Genomic DNA, 21,136 nt, shown 5'->3' on the forward strand with positions numbered 1-21,136 from the left:
TGTCCAAGACATGACACCTTCTGATGTGTCTGTCCAAGACATGACACCCTCTGATGTGTCTGTCCAAGACATGACACACTCTGATGTGTCTGTCCAAGACATGACACCCTCTGATGTGTCTGCCCAAGACATGACACCTTCTGATGTGTCTGCCCAAGACATGACACCTTCTGATGTGTCTGTCCAAGACATGACACCTTCTGATGTGTCTGTCCAAGACATGACACCTTCTGATGTGTCTGTCCAAGACATGACACCTTCTGATGTGTCTGCCCAAGACATGACACCTTCTGATGTGTCTGCCCAAGACATGACACCTTCTGATGTGTCTGTCCAAGACATGACACCTTCTGATGTGTCTGTCCAAGACATGACACCTTCTGATGTGTCTGTCCAAGACATGACACCCTCTGATGTGTCTGTCCAAGACATGACACCTTCTGATGTGTCTGTCCAAGACATGACACCTTCTGATGTGTCTGTCCAAGACATGACACCTTCTGATGTGTCTGTCCAAGACATGACACCCTCTGATGTGTCTGTCCAAGACATGACACACTCTGATGTGTCTGTCCAAGACATGACACCTTCTGATGTGTCTGTCCAAGACATGACACCTTCTGATGTGTCTGTCCAAGACATGACACCTTTTGATGTGCCTGTCCAAGACATGACACCTATTGATATAGCTCTCCGCAACATGTCACCTGCTGATGTTCCTGCCCAGGAATAGCACCTACTGACATTTCTGTAATATTTCAGAACATGACACATACTGACAGTTTGTCAAGGACTTATGACACCTGCTGTTTCTGTCCAAGACATAACACCCACTGACATTTTTGTCAAAGACATATGACACCTGCTGTTTCTGTGACACCTGAAGACGTGACACCTACTTATGCTTTTGTCGAGGACATGACACCAACTGACATTTTTCAGTCCAGGATATCACACTACTGATGTCTGTATTTCAGGAGCTGCTAGAGAAAGCCCTGCAGGGGATCATCAGGCAGCAGGACCACTGGCGGAACGACCCGCGTGAGATGAGCAAGCTGGTGCACCAGCAGCTGACCATTGAGAAGGAGTTGTCCCTCATCATGCAACAGCTAGCAGAGGCATCACAGGTCAGTGAGCACATGCAATGTTATGACATACAGGCACAATGAACAGTTTCTCAGTGTCTCGTTACTTTTACAATAGAGGACCATGATGTTTGGCAGAAAAACAGCTCTGACTTGTAATTAGTCTTAGTTCTTGACGGCTTCGGGATAACCTAATGGTTAAGTGGTCACTTATCACATTAGGACCTTGATTTAATAAGGCATTCTTGTTGTCAAAGCATTGATGTCATTGTAAGGGCTCCCATCAGGAAATAATGTCGAAACTTCATATCCGCCCATGTAATTATTCTGCCTAATGAAATAAAGATGTGAGAATTTGAAGACGGGTGTACTTGTTAACCCAAGAATTGTGAAGCAAACATTCTGTAGGAGTTACTGAGCTGGAATTGATGTGTACTTGAGAGGATAATGTGTTGCAGGAGCTGGAGGAAACCACGGCGGAGAACAACAAGCTGGAGCATGAGGTGGCACTTCTCAGGACCAAGGTTAATGGAGAACTCTCCAGGAGTAGGAGCGCTGTGTCTCTGGTAGGTCACAGAATAGACAAACTAACTTGAGGAATCGGAATAGAGTGTAGCCTCAAAGCTAAAGAGTTCACTTGTGACACTGAAGGCCTTGGTCGGTTCCCTACATGGTTCAGTGTGTAAAGCCCATTTCTGGTGTTCCCTGCTAAAAGCAACAGAAAACCCATCTCACTCACGCTACAACTCTATCACTCTTTGAGGATTTACTTATATACTAATTTTATATAATTTGGTTATGGCCCATGGTTTGTAAACATCATACTTGTGTTGGTCTTACCCAAGTGGGGCGGTCGGGTAGCCTAGTGGTTAAAGTGTTCGCTCGTCACGCCGAAGACCGGCGTTCAACTCCCAACATGGGTACAATGTGTGAAGCCCATTTCTGGTGTCCCCCGTTGTGATATTGCTGGAATATTGCTAAAAGCGGCGTTAAATCCAACTCACTAACTCTTGCCCAAGTGATACAGTTTAAGGATCTTCACCACTTTGGGCCTTTTCCAACATGCTGTGATATGAAATACTGTTCAAAGTGACATTAAACACAACTCACTTTTGTTCAAAGTTTGTGTGGGTATCAGTTTTGAAGTTTATTAATGGACTTGTGTACATCAAAAAACACCAAGTGGTTTCTTGACTTAATAAAGGTCCCCAGGATTCTATTGAGTGATCAGACTTGACTGGCTTGAATCTTTGTCATCATTCCCAGATGGTGTGTGACGTTGCTTATAATATCAAGCACAGGTTTGTCTGTCCCTGACTCTGTTACTTACTGGCCACTATGATATATTTGGAATATTGCAGACTATTTATTGCTATAGCAACACAAACAAATGTAACCACTGAACACTCTCCCCCCTATGTGGTGCTGCAGGGCGGAGGAGACACTGAGAAGACCAAGCAGCAGATGGAGAAGGAACTCGCCAAGGTGAACAACATCATGGCCGGACTGTCAGCTGAGAGAGGCCGCCTGTCCCAGGCCATGAACACACTCAGACGCTCCTCTTCAGGCACCCAGCTTGCAGCCCTCATGGATAAAGGTACACAGGATGTCCTCCTCAATCAGTAGACATAGCTTCTTCCTCAATCAGTAGACATGGCTTCTTCCTCAGTCAGTAGACATGGCTTCTTCCTCAATCAGTAGACATGGCTTCTTCCTCAATCAGTAGACATGGCTTCTTCCTCAATCAGTAGGGGGCACGGGTGGCCCAGTCGTCTAAGGCGCCGCGATTTGCTGTGCAGAGTTGCGTCCCTTGGGCACGCCAGAAACCTATGATTGTGGCTTCGAATCCCGGTTCGCCCCGATTATGTTTCTAGGTTTGTCATCACCATACCCGTGCTCGTGGGTTTCACAAAAGTGGTAAACGTCTGAGACCTGCATCACTTCAGGATTTCCTCCGACATCAAGCTGATACGCTGTGATGTGACTTGAATACTGTTAAAAGCGGCGTTAAAACCAACTCACTCACTCACTCACTCCTCAATCAGTAGACATGGCTTCAGGTTGATTTTGGACATGGGCGCCTTACAATAAGTAATTGTTTATAAAACATTTCTGCCTATTTGGGATTTTTCAGTGTGTAATGTGTGTGCAATGATGCATTGTTCACCCAAAACACATGTCATGCACATGTTTCTGTATGCTTTGAAAGAAAATGTTAAAATTTTGATCAGAGTTAGAACTATTTCTTGCACTTAAGGTACTGACAGTTTGTCATTACTTGAAACACATTTTATTTTGCAGGCAGACATTTTGCCAAATTTTAGGTTTGTAAGTAGATGATAGCTTTTGCCAGGATTACCATACTTATATGTATGTAGTGACATTTTTATGTAACCTTGGTAGTCTAAGGCTGTGCAGAGTTGCATCCCTTGAGCATGTTTCTAGATTTGTCAGCACCATACCCGTGCTTGTGGGTTTCAGCAAATTGGTGAATGTCTAAGGACTGGACCCCTTTGTTCTGTTCAAAGCCCGTTCAAAGCCGTGTTTAACCCAACTCACTTACATACTCACTGTGGTAGCACTATGTACTTATTCCACTGTTCTTCTGATTTCAGACTCTGAGCCAACAAGGAAGAAGAACACAAGCTATATGATTACAGACCTGGATACAATGGAGAGTATTGACATGTCCGGCTCCAAGTCTCCCCGTAGCCCCCATCAACTGACCCCCAGATCCAAGAGCATGGGTGACCTACGGATGATGTCGCCAGGGACCAGCCCAGGAGGTGCTGACCAGGAGAAGGCAGCGGAGAGTCTAGGTCGACCGATGATGACCATGAGCTATGCAGAGGGCCTCAACCAGCCTGTGTCCAGATTCCCAGTCATCAGCCACCAGAGACAGGAGGTCAGTTGGAGAACCCACTTGATGGCTCCTGGTTCCCGTTCGACAAAGTGATCTTAGTGCAAGGCCTGTCATAAGCCTGTGTTAAAGTATGGGAGTTATGACCAGGCTCTCTGTCATCAGCCACCAGAGACAGCAGGTCAGCTGGTGAACCCACTTGAGGTCTCCTGGTTCCTGTTCTACAAAGTGATCTTAGTGCTAGGCCTGTCATAAACCTATGTTAAAGTATGTGAGTTAAGATCTTAGCACTAAGAATTCTTTGTGGAATGGGGACCAGGGCCCACTTGAACAAAGCGATCTTAGCGCTACAACTATCATGAGGCTATATATGCTTAAGTATTGGAGTTACGACCAACTTAGCGCTAAGATCGTTTTGTGCAAGTGGGCCCTGGTCAGATTGGGGAAAACTGAAATGAGGAATACTTAGTCACAATGTGTGACTTTGTTTATTGTGAGTCATCATGCCTCTTTGTACAAAGTATTGGAGCTACGATCACCTTGGTACTACAATCGCTTTGTTGAACGGGATCCAGATCATCAGCCTGCAGAGACGACAAGGTAGTTAGTAGATATGTCACAACAATACAAACGTTGATAGAATACCTTACACTGACTTTCATGTTACAGAGTAGCCTGGCTACTTCAACAGACGCCACAGACAACATGGTCGACCCGGATGACCCCAATGCCACCTGGGATATTAGTGAGGCAGACGACAACACCAAGAGGTTCTTCGGTAAGTGTGTCTTTTGTTCAGTCAGCAGCATGGGCAACTCAGTCATCTCCTGCACTGTGAAGGGTTGCATCACTTTGTCATGCCAGAATCCTACAGTTGTGGGTTCAAATCCCAGAATCGCCCTGATTATGATTCTTGTTTGTCAGCACCAGCCTTCATGGGTTTCACAAATTGGTAAATGTCTAATAGCTGCATCACTTCGGGCTTTTCTCCCTCATTCAGTTCACAAGATGTGATAAAACTGTAATATCATTAATGACAACACAACTCACTCACTCACTCACTCACTCACTCACTCACTCACTCACTCACTCACTCACTCACTCACTCACTCACTCACCCGGGATCCCAGGGTATATGGAGTAAAATATGTACCCATTATACAATGCTTCTCACAAGGACAGACCAATGGAACATTGTTGCAATGTATGACATTGATGGTGTGTCATTGTTATATATTGTCATTGACATTTGAGGTATGTAGCGCGAAGACATAAACAAATTAGTCATTTTGAGCTGTAATAACAAGCAGGGCTGCCATTACTGGTGAGATAAATGTGTTGGCCAAAGTAATCTTAGACACAAACGCTTGTATCGTTGCTCTGGTTATGACGGCACCTGCCTATTTTACCTTAGACAGTGCATACCATAAATATTATTCATCTGGTTTTGGTTTGGTTTGTTGTTTAACGCCGCACTCAGCAATATTCCAGCAATATGATGGCGGTCTGTAAATAATCGAGTCTGGACAAGACAATACAGTGATTGACATCATGAGCATCGATCCACGCAATTGGGATCGATGACATGCATCAACCAAGTCAGCGAGCCTGACCACCCGATCCCGTTAGTCGCCTTTTACGACAAGCATAGTCGCCTTTAACGGCAAGCATGAGTTGCTGAAGACCTAGTGTACCCCGGTTCTTCAAGGGTCCACTATTCATCTGAAATATGCTGTACCAGAAGATATTCATTATACGACAAGTACCCAAAGAAACACATTTATACCGGTGTACATATTTTCTCAATATGCTGAACTGTTCAAATTGTATCGCAGTACATATTGTTGTTTCAAGTTTTGTATCACAATTTACAGGTGTACCGGCAATATATCAGATGATCTAATGCTTTAAATCACTAATATGATGGATGCTCCATTTCTATTTGAGGGTTTTGTGCTGTGTTTATGCCTCTCTTAAGTTATTGCCTTTCCAAATAAAGGATATCTTGCTTACAAGACCTGCAATGACCATGGAATTCCTTGCAGGTATTATTCCCAGAGAACGACCAAAGGTGCTGACTGTTCGTGATGTGAAGCGCCAGTCTGAACAGAGGAAGGAGAGGGAGAAGATGCGACGTGAGGATGAAGGTATAGACATGAGTCTGGGGCATCGTGGGGGACAGTGCAGTAGGCAGTGTAGTGGACAGCACAGGGGTTAGTCTGCTCAGAGCTACAGATAAGCAGAGTATTTGTGTAAAATACCCCAAAAAATATTCAAATCCCAATTATTTTAAATTAACTTGCATACAGAAACGTGTGCATTAAATGAAAAACTCAAATGTTTAAAAACAGCTCGCGTAAATCCCCAATGAAGCTTTTTCTGCGTACGTACAAGTCAAGCCTATATACTATTAGTATTTAGAACAGTTACATACATCTTAAACATTATTACATTATTTTTTTTCAGTCTTAAAATGGTCACTCATTTGGGGAAAAATGTAGTAACCAAATAAAAATAGATTTTATGTGTAATTTGTTGGATGCTGTTGTGACCTTTCAGTTCATGCTTACTTGACCGCCTTTGTTGTGTAGTGGATAGCGTTGGGGATAGTACATTTAAAGACAATCGGTGCATGAATAAAAAATCTGTCCATTTAGCTATCACTATATATTTCATCAACAACCAGACCTGTTGTGCATATTCGTGATTCCTGTGCACCCTTTCGAGTTGAGTTGATTGGTTCAACTGTGTCATATGGCCCTGTGATGCAGGGGTAGCATTATGCAGATGGCTGTTTCAATGAATGCTCGTTCCACCCATGACAAACAGGTCTGGTTGTTGATGAAATATAATGATAGCTAAATATACAGATTTTTTATTCATGCACCGATTGTCTTTTAATGTAATATTCAGTTATGTATGAGTGTTTAATAATCTCATACCAACTTTGACTGGAGTAGGTCCGACAGTTTTTCAGATATTGTAGTAAACGTTGGTACCTTAAATTACCTTCCAGACTATATGTAAAATGTCTCAAATTCTAAGTTGATGTTGACCTTTGAGATGACCTAGGCAAATTGAGGATCAGCTTGATGTTATGTTTTTATTGTAGGCAGCACTGGGTGGTATTCCCTGTCCAGCTCCCAACAGTTGCCCACAGACAGTGATGTAAGTGTTGTTTTCTTCTACACAATAGGCCCTCATCCTCATGACGCTAGAACTAAAATACTGCTGTCTTCACTATTTGCTGACTGACTGTTCCTTGATGGCAGAAAAGGAGAGAGCTTTGATGTGTTTTTATGTATAGGTCATAACCTTCATCTGATAATAGATATGTATCCTCCCCTGGAATATTATGTAAAGGATGCAGCGATCTGTACATCTCACCGAGGCAAGAGAGTTAACTGACTATAAAAGTCCAGTTTCCACCTTTGCCGAACTAGGCAGATATTATGGAGTTACATTTTGGCTGGACTAACGAGTCTATGCATAGTCCAATCACAATCGCGCAACAAATTCGAAATCCGGTTGGTAAACTGTCATGCAGATTTCGGTCGATTGCAGGATTTGAAAAGCATATGCACCGCCAACTCGTTGTCAACAGATATTTTCACAGTCTTTTCATGTTTTTAATCAAGGTGCTCACTTGATTTGATGCACTTTGCGATGTAAGACTCGTTTTATCACAATATAGATCTTGATTATCGATCAGATCATCTTGACTTGGCGCCGCAATTTTGTTTGAAGCAAATGCAAGTGATATGAGAGGTGGAATCTGATTGGTCCTTAGGAGAGGCTTAGAAGGGACATAACTCGTAATAACCACTGGTGGCGCTACGATAAAGCCCAAGAATTCCAGCACAGTGTGGCAAGGGTGGAAACTGGACTTTTAAAGTCAGTTAACTCTCTTGCCATGGGAAGATGTGATCTGTATGACTTTGCCTGAAATAACTTTCTGGAAAAGAAATCAAAATTAGTTTACTCACACAACTTTGCTCATATGTTGGTTGGTTGGTTGGTTTGTTGTTTAATGCCGCACTCAGCAATATTCCAGCTATATGATGGTGGTCTGTAAATAATCGAGTCTGGACCAGACAATCCAGTGATAAATATCAGGAGCATTGATCCTCGCAATAGGGATCGATGACATGCATCAACCAAGTCAGCGAGCCTGACCACCCGATCCCGTTAGTCGCCTTTTACGACAAGCATAGTCACCTTTTACGGCAAGCATGGGTTGCTGAAGACCTATTCTACCCCGGAATCTTCACAGGTCTGCTCATATGTAATAGTGGTGAATTAAACAGTCTGTTCACCATTTTAGTGATTTTTAGAGTTTTCTGGAAGTTTTCTCTGAATCATGAGGCTTAGCAAGAGCTTGGGCATAATAATTGCTGATATTAATTTCATATTTTGAAACTGCTGGACAAGAATCAATTAAGTGGTAATCTGTTTACAGAGATTCACATACTTCTTCATATCTTCAGAGCCTCTTATTAAATCATTGTTTTATTCTTGTTGATGTTTAAAACCCACAGTACAAAAATACATAAGTTACCATGACAATTATTTGTTTCTCTCCAGTCTGAACTTCCCAACCACGTCCGCTATCCATCCGACATCAGTTCCAGCTATGCATCAGAGATCTCCCACCTAGACCGAGCTGCTGACCCAGGTCCCGTGTATGAGAACCTGCCACATGCAGATCACCTGGCTCGCACAGCCTCTGTACCAGTCCTCACCAACTTCAACTCCTACCCAAGTTCACGCCGCTCCTCCATCGGACTCCTGGCCCCCAAACCCTTCATCCCCTACCAAGACAAAACCAGCAGTGCAAGCGGCATCTTCACTGCACGGCCCTTCTTCAGTGAAATGGACTTGTCCTCAGAACAAGGCCCTCCTGATGGGAACCGTGACATGGTGCAGACGTCAAACAGTGCCTTCTCCACTCCTGTGGTGTTCAGACCTAATGGTGCGAGGTCGGCACAAGCATCACGTGTGTATGCTCCTAAGCCATGGGCAAGAGAAGGTAGTGCTGGCATCTTCAATGTGAAGAAGTCCCCTAAAGGTCGTTACATGACCATATCAAGCAGTGAGCCCTACAAGAGGGAGACTTCATCATTATTGGGAAACACGTTGCACAGTTCGGCTGGGGATCTTATCATGAACAGATCGGTAAGTCTTGCTGGTGGTTCATATGTAAATTATTAGATCCAGTCATGGTTAACTATGACAATTATTGAAGTTCAGCAATCTGTAATTGTTGTTAACATGGTTAAGTGACAATGAGATTATTACATGCTCGTTGTTGGATTCACCGTGGATGGTTACTGACACTGATTGAATTTGACCTGTTTGTTATGAGTAAGAAAATAATTATTTTTGTGTCTCTTGGGAGAAAAATAAGTTTGCTATGGCCATTAATTTGTTATTCAGAATACGCTGCACATGTGATATTTATGTTATAATTACTAAATTAAAGACCCCTGGCCTGTGTTATAAAACTCAAGCAAGTAGACCTACTTTTAGGCTTTATAAACTAATCAGCAATCAATAACACTGCGACTGCTATTACTGTACTGCCCGCTATGATGTTTGCTGGAATATTACCCAAAGTGGCAAAAGATCACACTCACTCACTCACTCACTCACTCACTCACTGTACTGGACATTTTCAATGTTTAGCTGGTAATTATCAGATTGGAGATTAATTGACAAAGTTACTGCAACAATTATGGTGTCATACATGGTTGGCGACTTTTATAACTGCTTGATCAACCTATATAGACAAACCCACACTTGATATGGTGCACATAAGGAAGAGAATCTATTCATCAGGTGATGAAGGAGTAAGCATATACGCCTAAACGTGGTGTTCCTCATAATATAGAAGTTGACATCCATAAAATCTCTTCCTTATGTGTATCACTTCTAAATGCCTTTCAAAGACAAGGTACTTGTGGAAAATCACTAATTCTAGCGCTCAATTACATTGTTTATTAGGAGCTTTGTTATGTATTTCCTTGTTTCCGATATAAGCAGTAAACCCTGATGTGACAATGAACTTGCAGTATGTCCAATGTGTCACTATTGAAACACGAACAAGGGAGAGTAGCATTTTTCGCTACAATTTCATGATTTATCATCTACAGTAGTCTGCACTTTGGAAATAGTTTATCATTAACATCAGGATGTTCTAAGTGCATGTCATTTATTTATGTTCTACGGTATATTATTACACCATAAGTTTCAGACAGGACATATAAATTGATATATCATAATCTCTGAAATTATTTTTATATTTTAGAGTAGTGAATGTCCACACATAGAGACATAACAGCTAAACTTAGTGTTCTTCCTTCAGATTGACAATGTGCCTGACATAGTGAAGAGCTCTACCCAGAAGGTGGACACAGAGCCGTTTGATGAATACACCATTGAGCGGGAGATTGTGAGTGAATTTCTGCCTAACTTTTATAACCAGGTGTTTTCTGGGTAGAATAGGTCCCCAGCAGCCTATGTTGGGCGTGCCAGATAACTACATGGATCATGGGCTGAAGTTCGGTGATTTGGTTGATTGTGTGTCATAGTATCCCAACGGTGTTGGACATTGCTCGTGACATCTCATGATATATTATTGTTTATGGATGTGTGACCAGCTGGCAAGAAAGACTTTAAACTGTGTCCTGGGCCCTGTTCCACGAAGCGATCTTAGTGCTAAGATGATCGTAACTCATATACTTTAACATAGGCTTATGGTAGTCCGACTACTGGTTGTGGGGCTGAGATCGCTTTTGGGAATGGGGCCCTGGCTTCTTGTTTTGTCACAGTATCATAATGACCTGGGCGGTGGATTAGCATTCGCTTGTCACGCTGAAGACCTGGGTTCGATTCCTCACATGGTACAATGTGTAAAGCTCATTTCTGGTGTCCCCGGGTGATATTGCTAGAATATAAAAGCAGCGTAAAACAATACTCACAATGACAGATTGTATGTGGCTCATGCTGTGAACCACTGACTCATCGAAGCAGAAGTTCTGCCATTATGATCTGTGATCAGTTGTTGCTAGTTATTGCTAGTTATTCCGGTGTTACCAACATTAACCTGTGTTTTAGTTGTTCCGGCCTGACAAGGTGGACATCCCCGAGCGTTATGTTCCTGACTCTGATGAAGAGGATCTTACTGATGCACAGAGAATAGAACGCATAGAGAAGGCAGAGAAGATCAAGAGGATCCTAGCCAATCAGAGGTGGGTTGTCCATTCATCCAGGTAGTTGGGGCTGGAATACAGGGGTATGGCCATGTTGGGATCAGCTTGCAGCAATGGTTAGAGTAGTAAATAAGCCATAGGGAGATGGTACAGAATGGTCAGGGTACAGGGTGAGATGGTACAGAATGCTCAGGGTACAGGCTGAGATGGTACAGAATGATCAGGGTACAGGGTGAGATGGTACAGAATGGTCAGGGTACAGGCTGAGATGGTACAGAATCGTCAGGGTACAAGCTGATATTGTACAGAATGGTTGGGGTACAGGATAAGATGGTACAGAAGTCAGGGTACATGGTGAGATGGTACAGAATGGTCAGGGTACAGGATGAGATGGTACAGAATGGTCAGGGTACAGGATGAGATGGTCAGGGTTCAGGATGAGATGGTACTGAATGGTCAGGGTACATGATAAGATGGTACAGAATGGTCAGGGTACAGGATGAGATGGTACAGAAGTCAGGGTACATGGGGAGATGGTACAGAATGGTCGGGGTACACAGTTGTGTGGGACAGAATGGTCCAGGTACATGGTAGAATGGTAGGATGTACAAAATTCTGACTTGTACAGTTGTGCTAAGTGGTTTGAACAATTGGCTTACCACAAGGCCCTTTGCTTCCCTCTGATCGCATCAAAAGATATTGGTATGAAGTATGTGATCATTGCTGATGCTGCATGTTGTCTTTGTTCCAGTGTACACTCCTTGTCTCAGCCCGACATCAGTCATATTGGTCAAAACATTCACCGCAAAGTGGAGATTGAGAAACAGCGGCGGTCACAACTTCTGGCTCTGGGTCAGGACCTGGCTAAGCAGGTGACACTCAAGACCAAACAAGATGCAGGTATGTGCACAGCTTCATCAATAGGGTGGAGGCACAGGTGGCCTAGTCTAAAGCTCTGCAATTCACTGTACAGTTGCATTGTTTAAGTGTGCAAGAAACCTCTAATCGTGGGACAATTCCGGTTTGTCCTGATTATGTTATGCTTATGGCTTTCACCATTGGTGGACTTCTGAGACCTGCATCACTTCCATCCCATATCAAGATGATATGACATGATATACAACCAATATGACATGATATACAACTGAAATACTCTTCAATGTGGCTTTAAACAAAACTCACTGCATAAATATGAGGTTGTGATACATGAACGTTTACACAGGGGTGTGGTGTGGTGTGGTGTGGTGTGGTGTGGTGTGGTGTGGTGTTGGGCCTGGCATTTCACTGAATAAAATAAATTGTCCCCAAAAAGTATAAGAAAAGTAATTCTGCTTCAGACTTTTAGGAGAAAATGGTCTTGTCTGCCACAAACATTAAAATTCAGAAAAAATGATTCAGGCTCACAGTTTTAATTAATAAAATATCTAATTTTGCCAACAAAATCCAAAACTCCGTCCTCCTAAAGAAATCAATTGGTTGGTCCTTTACCCCTAATTCCACTGTAATTATGTGTTCTTCATGTCTCTTTCAACATCTTGCATTAATCCTGAAAGAAAAGTAAACGTATGTGTTGATTTCAGCTGACAGACGGAAGACATGGTCTGGGGGGCAGTTCGCAGAGGCGTTCCCTCATGGTGTGGAGAGTGGTATCCATCACACATCACCCACCACCTACACACAGCAGCGGAGCAATGTCCTTGTGTGATCTTGTCACCTGGCACAACTATCTGGAGTGAACTTGTCACAATCCCGGGACATATCGAGAATCATCTGACATAACTAGGATCATGTGACTTTCCTTGGATCATGTTACATATTTAGAATCATGTGACATAACTAGGATCATGTGACTTTCCTTGGATCATGTAACATATTTAGAATCATGTGACATAACTAGGATCATGTGACTTTCCTTGGATCGTGTGACTTTCCCTGGATCATGTAACATATCTAGAATCATGTGACATAACAGTGACATATCAAGAATCATCTGACATAACTAGGATCTTGTGACATTCCTTGAATCATGTGACTTTCCCTGGATCATGTGACATATCAAGGATCATGTGACATTTCTAAGACCATTTGGCATAACGAAAATCATGACATTCTTAGGATCATGTGACACAAAAGGAATGATGTGACAGACAAAGAATCATGTGACATTCCAAGGATTATGTGAAGTGTGGACAAGTCATGATCATGTGACATTCCTACATGTTCTTGTGACAAATTATATGTCCTGTGTGTCTTAAGGTTCATATACAGAATTAACATGCAGAACACTAGGCCATTATATGGTGTTCTCAGAGAATAATCCTTGATGCACCTGACCAATGAGAGTGCATTCTGTAGTCTAGAGGTTGTACATAAGCAGGAATATATCTTGCAACAGTAGAAGAAGATTCCCAGTTGGATATCTGTGGTATTGGAAACTGAAAAACATCTCCACATTGTATGTTAAAAATCAAATGTGTCTTACAGTGTTTTCTAACCAATTGACTTTAGTCATCATCATTCTAAACAAAATTCAATCATTCTGGACAGACAAGGTCAACTACGAATAGAATTAAGGCCGCAAGATTCATAGAATAGTTGCAGATAATTCACGGAAGGCTGCTGCAAACAGACTAAGTGTATATATATCATGTGCCTTCACACAATCACGGGACAAGAAGAGGACAAGAAGCTAAGCAGATTCAGCAGCTCATGACATCGTGGCACTGGAACTTAGTGAAAGTGAGCAGGAGATTCATGACCACAATCCAGTGCACCATTGTCAAACCTTCCAGCTTATCCATGTAATGCCAGATTTATCATGTAAGCAAGAGCTGTCAAGGATGACTTTGTTGTAACTGGAAGCCTACGCGGGATAACTTGACGCTACGCAAGACAACGCCATCATCACCATTGTGTCTTTTTGACAACCCATTGCCCTTGATTTAGTTTACAGGATCACTGGATTTACAACACAGGCAAGTGGGTGTGTAATCCTAATCTTGCCATCTTGTTACATGAAACTGTCAGTTTTGATACCATTTATGTATATTTATGCCGTTTTTATTCTAGAAATTTGAGGAATTTTAATGCCCACAGCATTTGATGGTGTCAGGATGTTGTTGGATCAGTGTTATATTTTCCTAATCAAGAAGCTATTGGAACACACAGTGGATGGAACCTCTGTGTTTTGTGTGTCTGCATCTATGCAACTTTTTAATGATGCACGTTGAAGGGTTCTGTGGATGTTTTGTAAGTTTTATTCATGATCAAATCTGTGTTTAAGGGTACCATGCTGTATTTTATCAGAGCATTAAACCTGGTGTGGCCTCATGTGATGACAATGAGCTCATTATGTGAAGCTGTGTGCCTTATTAGATGTTGAGTTTGTATGATCAAGATGGCGGTCAGGAGATAGTTTGCAAGATGTAGAACTTATCGTTAAAAATTGTTTCTTCATCAAAGCTCCTTGGACATGTGTTGAATGCAATTCAAGAATGTTGTGAAGTTCTTGGTAAATTGTATTTGCCTTCCTGAATTGTTTTTGTTAATTTTATTAATATGGATGTAAATATCAGAATTTTGATTAAATGGTTTTATAATCTTTTCACGACAAATACTCTTAGAGTAGAATCAGATGGTCAGTATAATTCATTTGTTTTTGAGCATTATATGTTTGATTCATATTTTAATGACAAGACTCTTAATTAGGGGCGGATATGAAGTGAGCATGCACGGAAACTTTTCTTTTAAGATTGTTTAGGCTTTCTGTTGTGTTGATTCATGTATGTCTTCTTAAGTGACTGATAATGTTTTATCAAGTTGGTCTGTATCATGTTTCACTGTAATCAGTTCGAAGTTTTGTGAAAATTATAGATATGGCAAATGCTTAACTTTGGATATGGATTTTGCTTAACGTTGTGTAATTTCCATCTTATTTATTTAGGGTATATTCTAAGCATTTAACAAACTGCTTTATGCCTTGAAATGTTACTATGTGTTACTGGTTACTCATTTCTAGAGTGCAGGAATTATTGTGGACTTAAACAAGAATGGTTTACGTTTCAGTGTATATCTTGAGGAAGTACTGAAGTCGTTCCAGGGTAGTTTACATCGAGTAGAAATCAGAGATCACTACAATGAATGCATTTCTCATAGTGCTCCATGTTATTTGTAAGAGATAGATGTGATTTTTCTGTATAGGTTTCACATGTGCGTATAATTAACATACAAGACAGAACTGTTTTAGTTTTGAAGAAAAAAAAGAATGATTTATTCTTGATATTTTTTAGATGTAGGTGCAAGTGTGAATGATGACAGTGATAGAATTGGACTTAGTTTCCTGAACAATAGGAGCAGTATCATCTTGATTATTTCGTGTAGCATATTTCCCTTTGGTTATGATATACACCCTGAACACGTGGTACTTCTGATCGGCATGACAAGTCGTGTACTGATGATATCACCTCTAGTAATTGGATTGGACTGGTGGCGTGTCATGTGAACATTTGAACAAAGGTATGATGGCGAATACGTCCAGAGTAGTTATCATAAAAAAATGGATGAATTTTACAGTGGATAATCATGGTGAAGTTCTATACATTTACTGGGAATCAGATGAGCAGTCTTTATACTAACATTACACGTGGAAATATTAATCAAGTGTTACCCTTAGTATTTAGTAACGTTTCAGTGACCTTCTCCTGGGAGCCTGTCTAAATATTTAGTGATACCTCATATGGTTTATAGGTTAATCCTATTTGTGACAGAAACCATGGAAGACCAGACATTTTTAAGCCTGGCTTATGGATTCACAAACTCAAAAAAAAATTGAAATGTGAAAAAATAAAATAAATGAAAATCAGTTGAGGTTTTATTTTGCCGACCAGAAATTGGTAAAATGTTTTTAAAAAACTCATTAACTGTCACAAATTATTTAAAAAACTATGGTTAAAACCTTAGTAAGAACTTATCTGAAAAATTTCAAAATGAATTATGATGTATCGCGAGGGGACATAAACAAAAATATTGTAAATTGTTATATTTATATTATTATTATTATTATTTTGATCTGCTGACCTGAATTTTTGGGCCATAAATCCTTACCCCCTCAAAGAAAGTCTTGCTTATAATTGAATGGTTCTCAAGATTCCAAACAGATTGATATTTGTAGCTGTGAGGTTTGTTAGTGTACAGTATTTGTGAATAATTTAGTTTACATTCCATTTAAATAGTGATATATTAGTGTAAATTATTTTCAGCTCATATTTGTATAAAGAAACCTTTACATAACCATTCCTTTCATTGTAAACAGTTTTGTAGTTTTGCAGTTCAAGTACAGCATCATTGACCGTATATGCTGGGATAGTCAGCGTTGTTATCGTGCAGGTTGTGAGTCCATCCCTCGTGATATCTACAACTGTGATCTGTGTTGCAATCATATGTACAGTGTTACAGGAGATAGTTACCCAGATGGTGCTAATCATGGAAAGCAAGAAATAGTATTCTGTACATACCTGTAATGTAAGATTAAAACAAGGTAGCCAAGTAGGTCTAGGTTTGATTCCTCACGGAGTCCCAGTCGTCTGAGTTGCTTCCCTTGGGCACACCAGCAACCTATGATTGTGGGTTTGAATCCCAGTTCATTCTGATTATGTTTCTAGGTTTGTCATCACCATACCTGTGCTCGTGGATTTCACCAAAGTGGTAAACGTCATAAGACCTGCATCACTTCGGGCTGTCCTCCTCATTGTAAGCTGATGCAATGATATAACTGTAGAACAGTGAAAAGTGGCGCCAAACCCTACTCATTGAAATGGGGGGCTGTCGGGTAGCCTAGTGGTTAAAGCGTTCGCTCTTCACGCCGAAGACCCGGGTTCCAATTCCGACATGGGTACAATGTGTGAAGCCCATTTCTGGTGTCCCCTGCCGTGATATTGCTGGAATATTGCTAAAAGCGGCATAAAGTCAAACTCACTCACTCACTCACTCACTCATTCAAATGGCACAAGGGGCGTAATGGCCCGTGGATCATAGGTGTCGATATTTGTTCTGCAGTGTTGTGTCCCTTTACTAAGGTCAGGATCTGCTGATCATTGGTTTCAATTACCAGATTCGCCATGATCATAATTGCTGGCATAAGCACTGTGCTTGAGCAGGTGAGTTTCACCAAAGTGGAAAACATCTTTGATCTGTGGCACTTTCTGTGATCTGTGTCACTTTCTGTGATCTGTGGGCTTTCCTATCATGTTAAGCTGACACACTGTATTATGTGGCATTAAACACAGCTCACTCACTCACTCACTCACTACATGGTCCTGTCCATATGTTCCCCATAGTCAACAGTCTGAAAGATTCCTTTGTATGGTAAAAAGTTTCCTGCTCCCTGAATCCAGTTTATTTAGCATCCTACCCTGTGGGAATCCAGAAGAATAGCTTCTCAGCATCTTATGTTTTTTGTAAGAGATGACTGGGTTGTCAGGTTCAGTGACTTGGCAGGGGCATGGGTGGCCCAGCCGTCTAAGGCGCCGCGATTCGCTGTGCAGAGTTGCGTCCCTTGGGCATGCCAGAAACCTATATTTGTGGGTTCGAATCCCGGTTTGCCCCGATTATGTTTCTAAGTTTGTCATCACCATACCCGTGCTCGTGGGTTTCACCGAAGTGGTAAATGTCTGAGACCTGCATCACTTCAGGCTTTCCTCCCACATTAGGCTGACACACCGTGATATGACTGGAATACTGTTAAAAGCAGCTTTAAACCCAACTCACTCACTCAGTGACTTGGCTGACTGCATGTCACTTTGCCCCAATGGTGTGGATCGTTGCTCATGCTTTCAGTATGACACTGAATATTTACCAGCCGCTATGTGAGCTGGAATATTGCTGGGCACATCATGTATCAACAGCAGTAAATGTCCTAGAAATGATTTTGAATTAAGAATAATTAAAAGTACTTAATTTTATTTTTTACCTGTTTCCTGGCTGTTTGGCTTCGTACTGAATAAATCAAAGTTGGCAATTATCTCCTGTCACACTTGCTGAATATCTTATTTTCTTTACCTCACCAGTTGAGAGTATTCAGAAGGGGAGATAACCTGTTCGCTATGTAAGAGAACTTGAACAGTCATGGGTATATATATACCCATATTATATATATATATATTACTGTCAATTGTCTACATATTTCCCCGCCTTCAAACCCTCTGTGATCCAATGAGATTGCTTAATAGTATAGTTTAGTTCGTAGTAGAAATGTGTAAAGGTTAGTTTTTTATTCGACACTACTGACATCGTTAGATTCACAGAAGCTTGTATGAATTACCAGCCTCGCATGATATTTTCAAGAGACACATTTGTGTTGCTGAGAGCAGTTCAGAATGACATTATCCAACAGTTTGCCCTGTTTCTGAAGACAACTGTCTTGTATCTACTTTTGAACAAATGATGTACAGTGTTTCTGGCAGTGTTTTGCTTGTATATATGTAAATGTGCCAAGTGGCCCCATCCTGGGGGTGCTACACTGCATAGTAATTATAGAGGCTACCATGACCTGACCATGTCGCTGCTATCCTCAACATCTTAGTTACAATATAGATGCTATGCCAACATCCATAGGTTAGATGTGAACTTATATCTCATAAGATATGGATGTAATCTGAGGATGGAAGAATCCATTTCTTATTCCAGAAAACCAAAACTAACATTTTGTGTACTTTTCCCGAACTAATTTGCCCTCAGGTTTTTGACCAAAAATAATTGTTTTGCTGGACAGACTGGATGTCATAAAATTAATATACCACTAAAAAAAGTCAAGGATCACCTATTCTTTCATATTACTATGGTAAAATTGTCATAGCAGGACAGATGAACTATAGAAATGTGAAAGAATCACTTTCCCAGTGAAAAATTGTATTTTTTAGGTATGTCTGAAAAAGTACACTTTCTCTAACAAAAATGACAGCTCCCACAAATATGACATGATGTGTCCCTAGGGGGCTGGGTTAGCCAGTTGGTTAAAGTTTGTCACACAGAAGACCTAGGTTTGATTTCCCAAATGGGTACACTGTGTGAAGTCCATTCTCCACGCTGATATTGCTGGAGAATGCTAAAAGCAGTGAAAGACCTAAGCCACACACTCAGCAACTGTCAATAGTTTACAACCAGACATAAACTGAGCAAATCTATGCATCGTTATATCGGGGCCAGAAAAATCAAAGATACAGGCGGGAAACCATGCTACACACACATTCACAGAAAACATATTGTGATCATGTTGTAGTTGATGTTAAGATGACTGTGAAGTCAGTCACCTATTCTACTCAACATTTGCTAAGGATCACATATTTGACTAAAGATGACTATTTTGGTCCTTAGTGTTGTATAATGGATTCAGGAAATGTAGAATACGGGTTGTAATTCACACAGAGCACATGGTATACATGCAGGCAGAGATTGGAACTTCCCTCCCACCCCTCCTCCCACCCCTCTTCTTACTCCCAAACTGAAGAGTACATTTTATAACATAAGCTATCCGGAGTTATCTCCCCTAGACCACACCATGAACACATTAAGCCGTCCGGTACTATCTCCCATAGACCACTACATTGAGTGTACATAAAGACATAACACTTAGCTAATGTTGAGTAGTAACACATTGCAGCCCCAAGATCAAGCAGCAAGCCAGATTGTGCTGCCCACCATATCAACTGGCATTATGTTGTAAGTACCGGTAATTATCCTTAGGTTGTCTGTGTGGAGTGATAACAGGTCATGGTTGTTCAACAATAGATAGCTTTTGCTTGGGTAATATGTCAGCTCAGTCTATAATAGATTTATATCACTGCTCAAATCAAACCTTTATTAGTAAGAATCCATGTTAATGCAATGGAAGCAACTTGTTAGCCTGTGTGTATGGTAGCTTCACTTGGTGTTTGCCTGGGCATGTTATTTCAGGACAGTGTCCTCCCCCCTGGCAGGCCAGCATCCCATGAAGCCTTGATTACCCCGTTCTGTCTTGAGAGTCTTCAATATTGTCAATATTGTCCACATAAAGCTGAATAAAGCCACATAAATACTGTTCAACTAGGTGTTAAGCCATCTTACTCAGCAGCTATGGAAGCAGTGAAACACTTTTTTGAAATTAATTTTGTGTTGACAGGCACTTTGAAATTTAAAGGTGTTTATCCCCGAGGAAGTTGTCGCCCTTTGTATAGCTATGATGAAGTTGAGGTCACTCTTTTGGTGATGTCTTCGAACAGCTACATCATTGGTTTCACTGAAGAAAAGATTAACCCCATCTTGCCTCATGGTCACATTCCTGTAGACATGTTAACATGGCACACACTAATGTTAGGTATGTGTCATGGTTCCATGAGGGGCGGTCGGGTAGCCTAGTGGTTAAAGCGTTCGCTTGTCACGCTGAAGAGTCGGGTTCGATTCCCGACATGGGTACAATGTGTGAAGCCCATTTCCCCCGCCGTGATATTGCTGGAATATTGCTAAAAGCTAAATTTTGGAAATTTTATTATTTTCTTAAATGATCCAGAGCCCTGTACGTAAAGTGATGGTTGTGCTATAATAATCGTTAGTCAATTTAGCACTACAATCTCTATGTTAAACAGACTCTGCCTTGTACCAGTATGGCAGTGTGACCAACTTGGTATACCCCTTCCCAATAAGATTCCCTGTACTCCTACAATAAGACAATGACTCTTGTCTGATGAAGTAACATGTCCCCACAAAACTGAGTGAAGCTACATTAAAATCAAACTTGTACAGACTATCGACACAGACTGCTGACCAGTGAGAAATTATTCTGTTATTTGTTGGTGACTTTTAGCATAATTTTTTACCAGCCAGTGTATATATATTTCTATACCATTATCTAATGCCTCACATCAATATGATATTAGATAGCTAACATATACATCGTGTACTCACTCATACCACTTGTTGAAGTGAATATTAAACATCATGCCATCTGA

At 41.2% G+C, this 21,136-nt stretch overlaps 1 protein-coding gene across 2 annotated transcripts in view; it reads left to right on the top strand.

The window, feature by feature from the left end:
- LOC139462408 (uncharacterized) overlaps positions 1-21,136 on the top strand; it is an 82,619-nt gene extending 61,483 nt beyond the window's left edge. For both annotated transcript variants that reach the window (XM_071244105.1, XM_071244106.1), the window contains 12 exons: positions 978-1,127; positions 1,544-1,651; positions 2,517-2,682; positions 3,701-3,990; positions 4,615-4,723; positions 5,991-6,092; positions 7,058-7,113; positions 8,530-9,120; positions 10,310-10,396; positions 11,062-11,195; positions 11,908-12,056; positions 12,737-21,136. In XM_071244105.1, the coding sequence (XP_071100206.1) occupies positions 978-1,127; positions 1,544-1,651; positions 2,517-2,682; positions 3,701-3,990; positions 4,615-4,723; positions 5,991-6,092; positions 7,058-7,113; positions 8,530-9,120; positions 10,310-10,396; positions 11,062-11,195; positions 11,908-12,056; positions 12,737-12,861 (2,067 nt within the window). In that variant the 3' untranslated portion in view covers positions 12,862-21,136. The remainder of the gene's footprint in view (positions 1-977; positions 1,128-1,543; positions 1,652-2,516; positions 2,683-3,700; positions 3,991-4,614; positions 4,724-5,990; positions 6,093-7,057; positions 7,114-8,529; positions 9,121-10,309; positions 10,397-11,061; positions 11,196-11,907; positions 12,057-12,736) is intronic.

This window comes from Haliotis cracherodii, unplaced genomic scaffold (assembly GCF_022045235.1).
Source record: "Haliotis cracherodii isolate W230 unplaced genomic scaffold, xgHalCrac1.p SCAF_15, whole genome shotgun sequence".
Lineage (NCBI taxonomy): Eukaryota > Metazoa > Mollusca > Gastropoda > Lepetellida > Haliotidae > Haliotis > Haliotis cracherodii.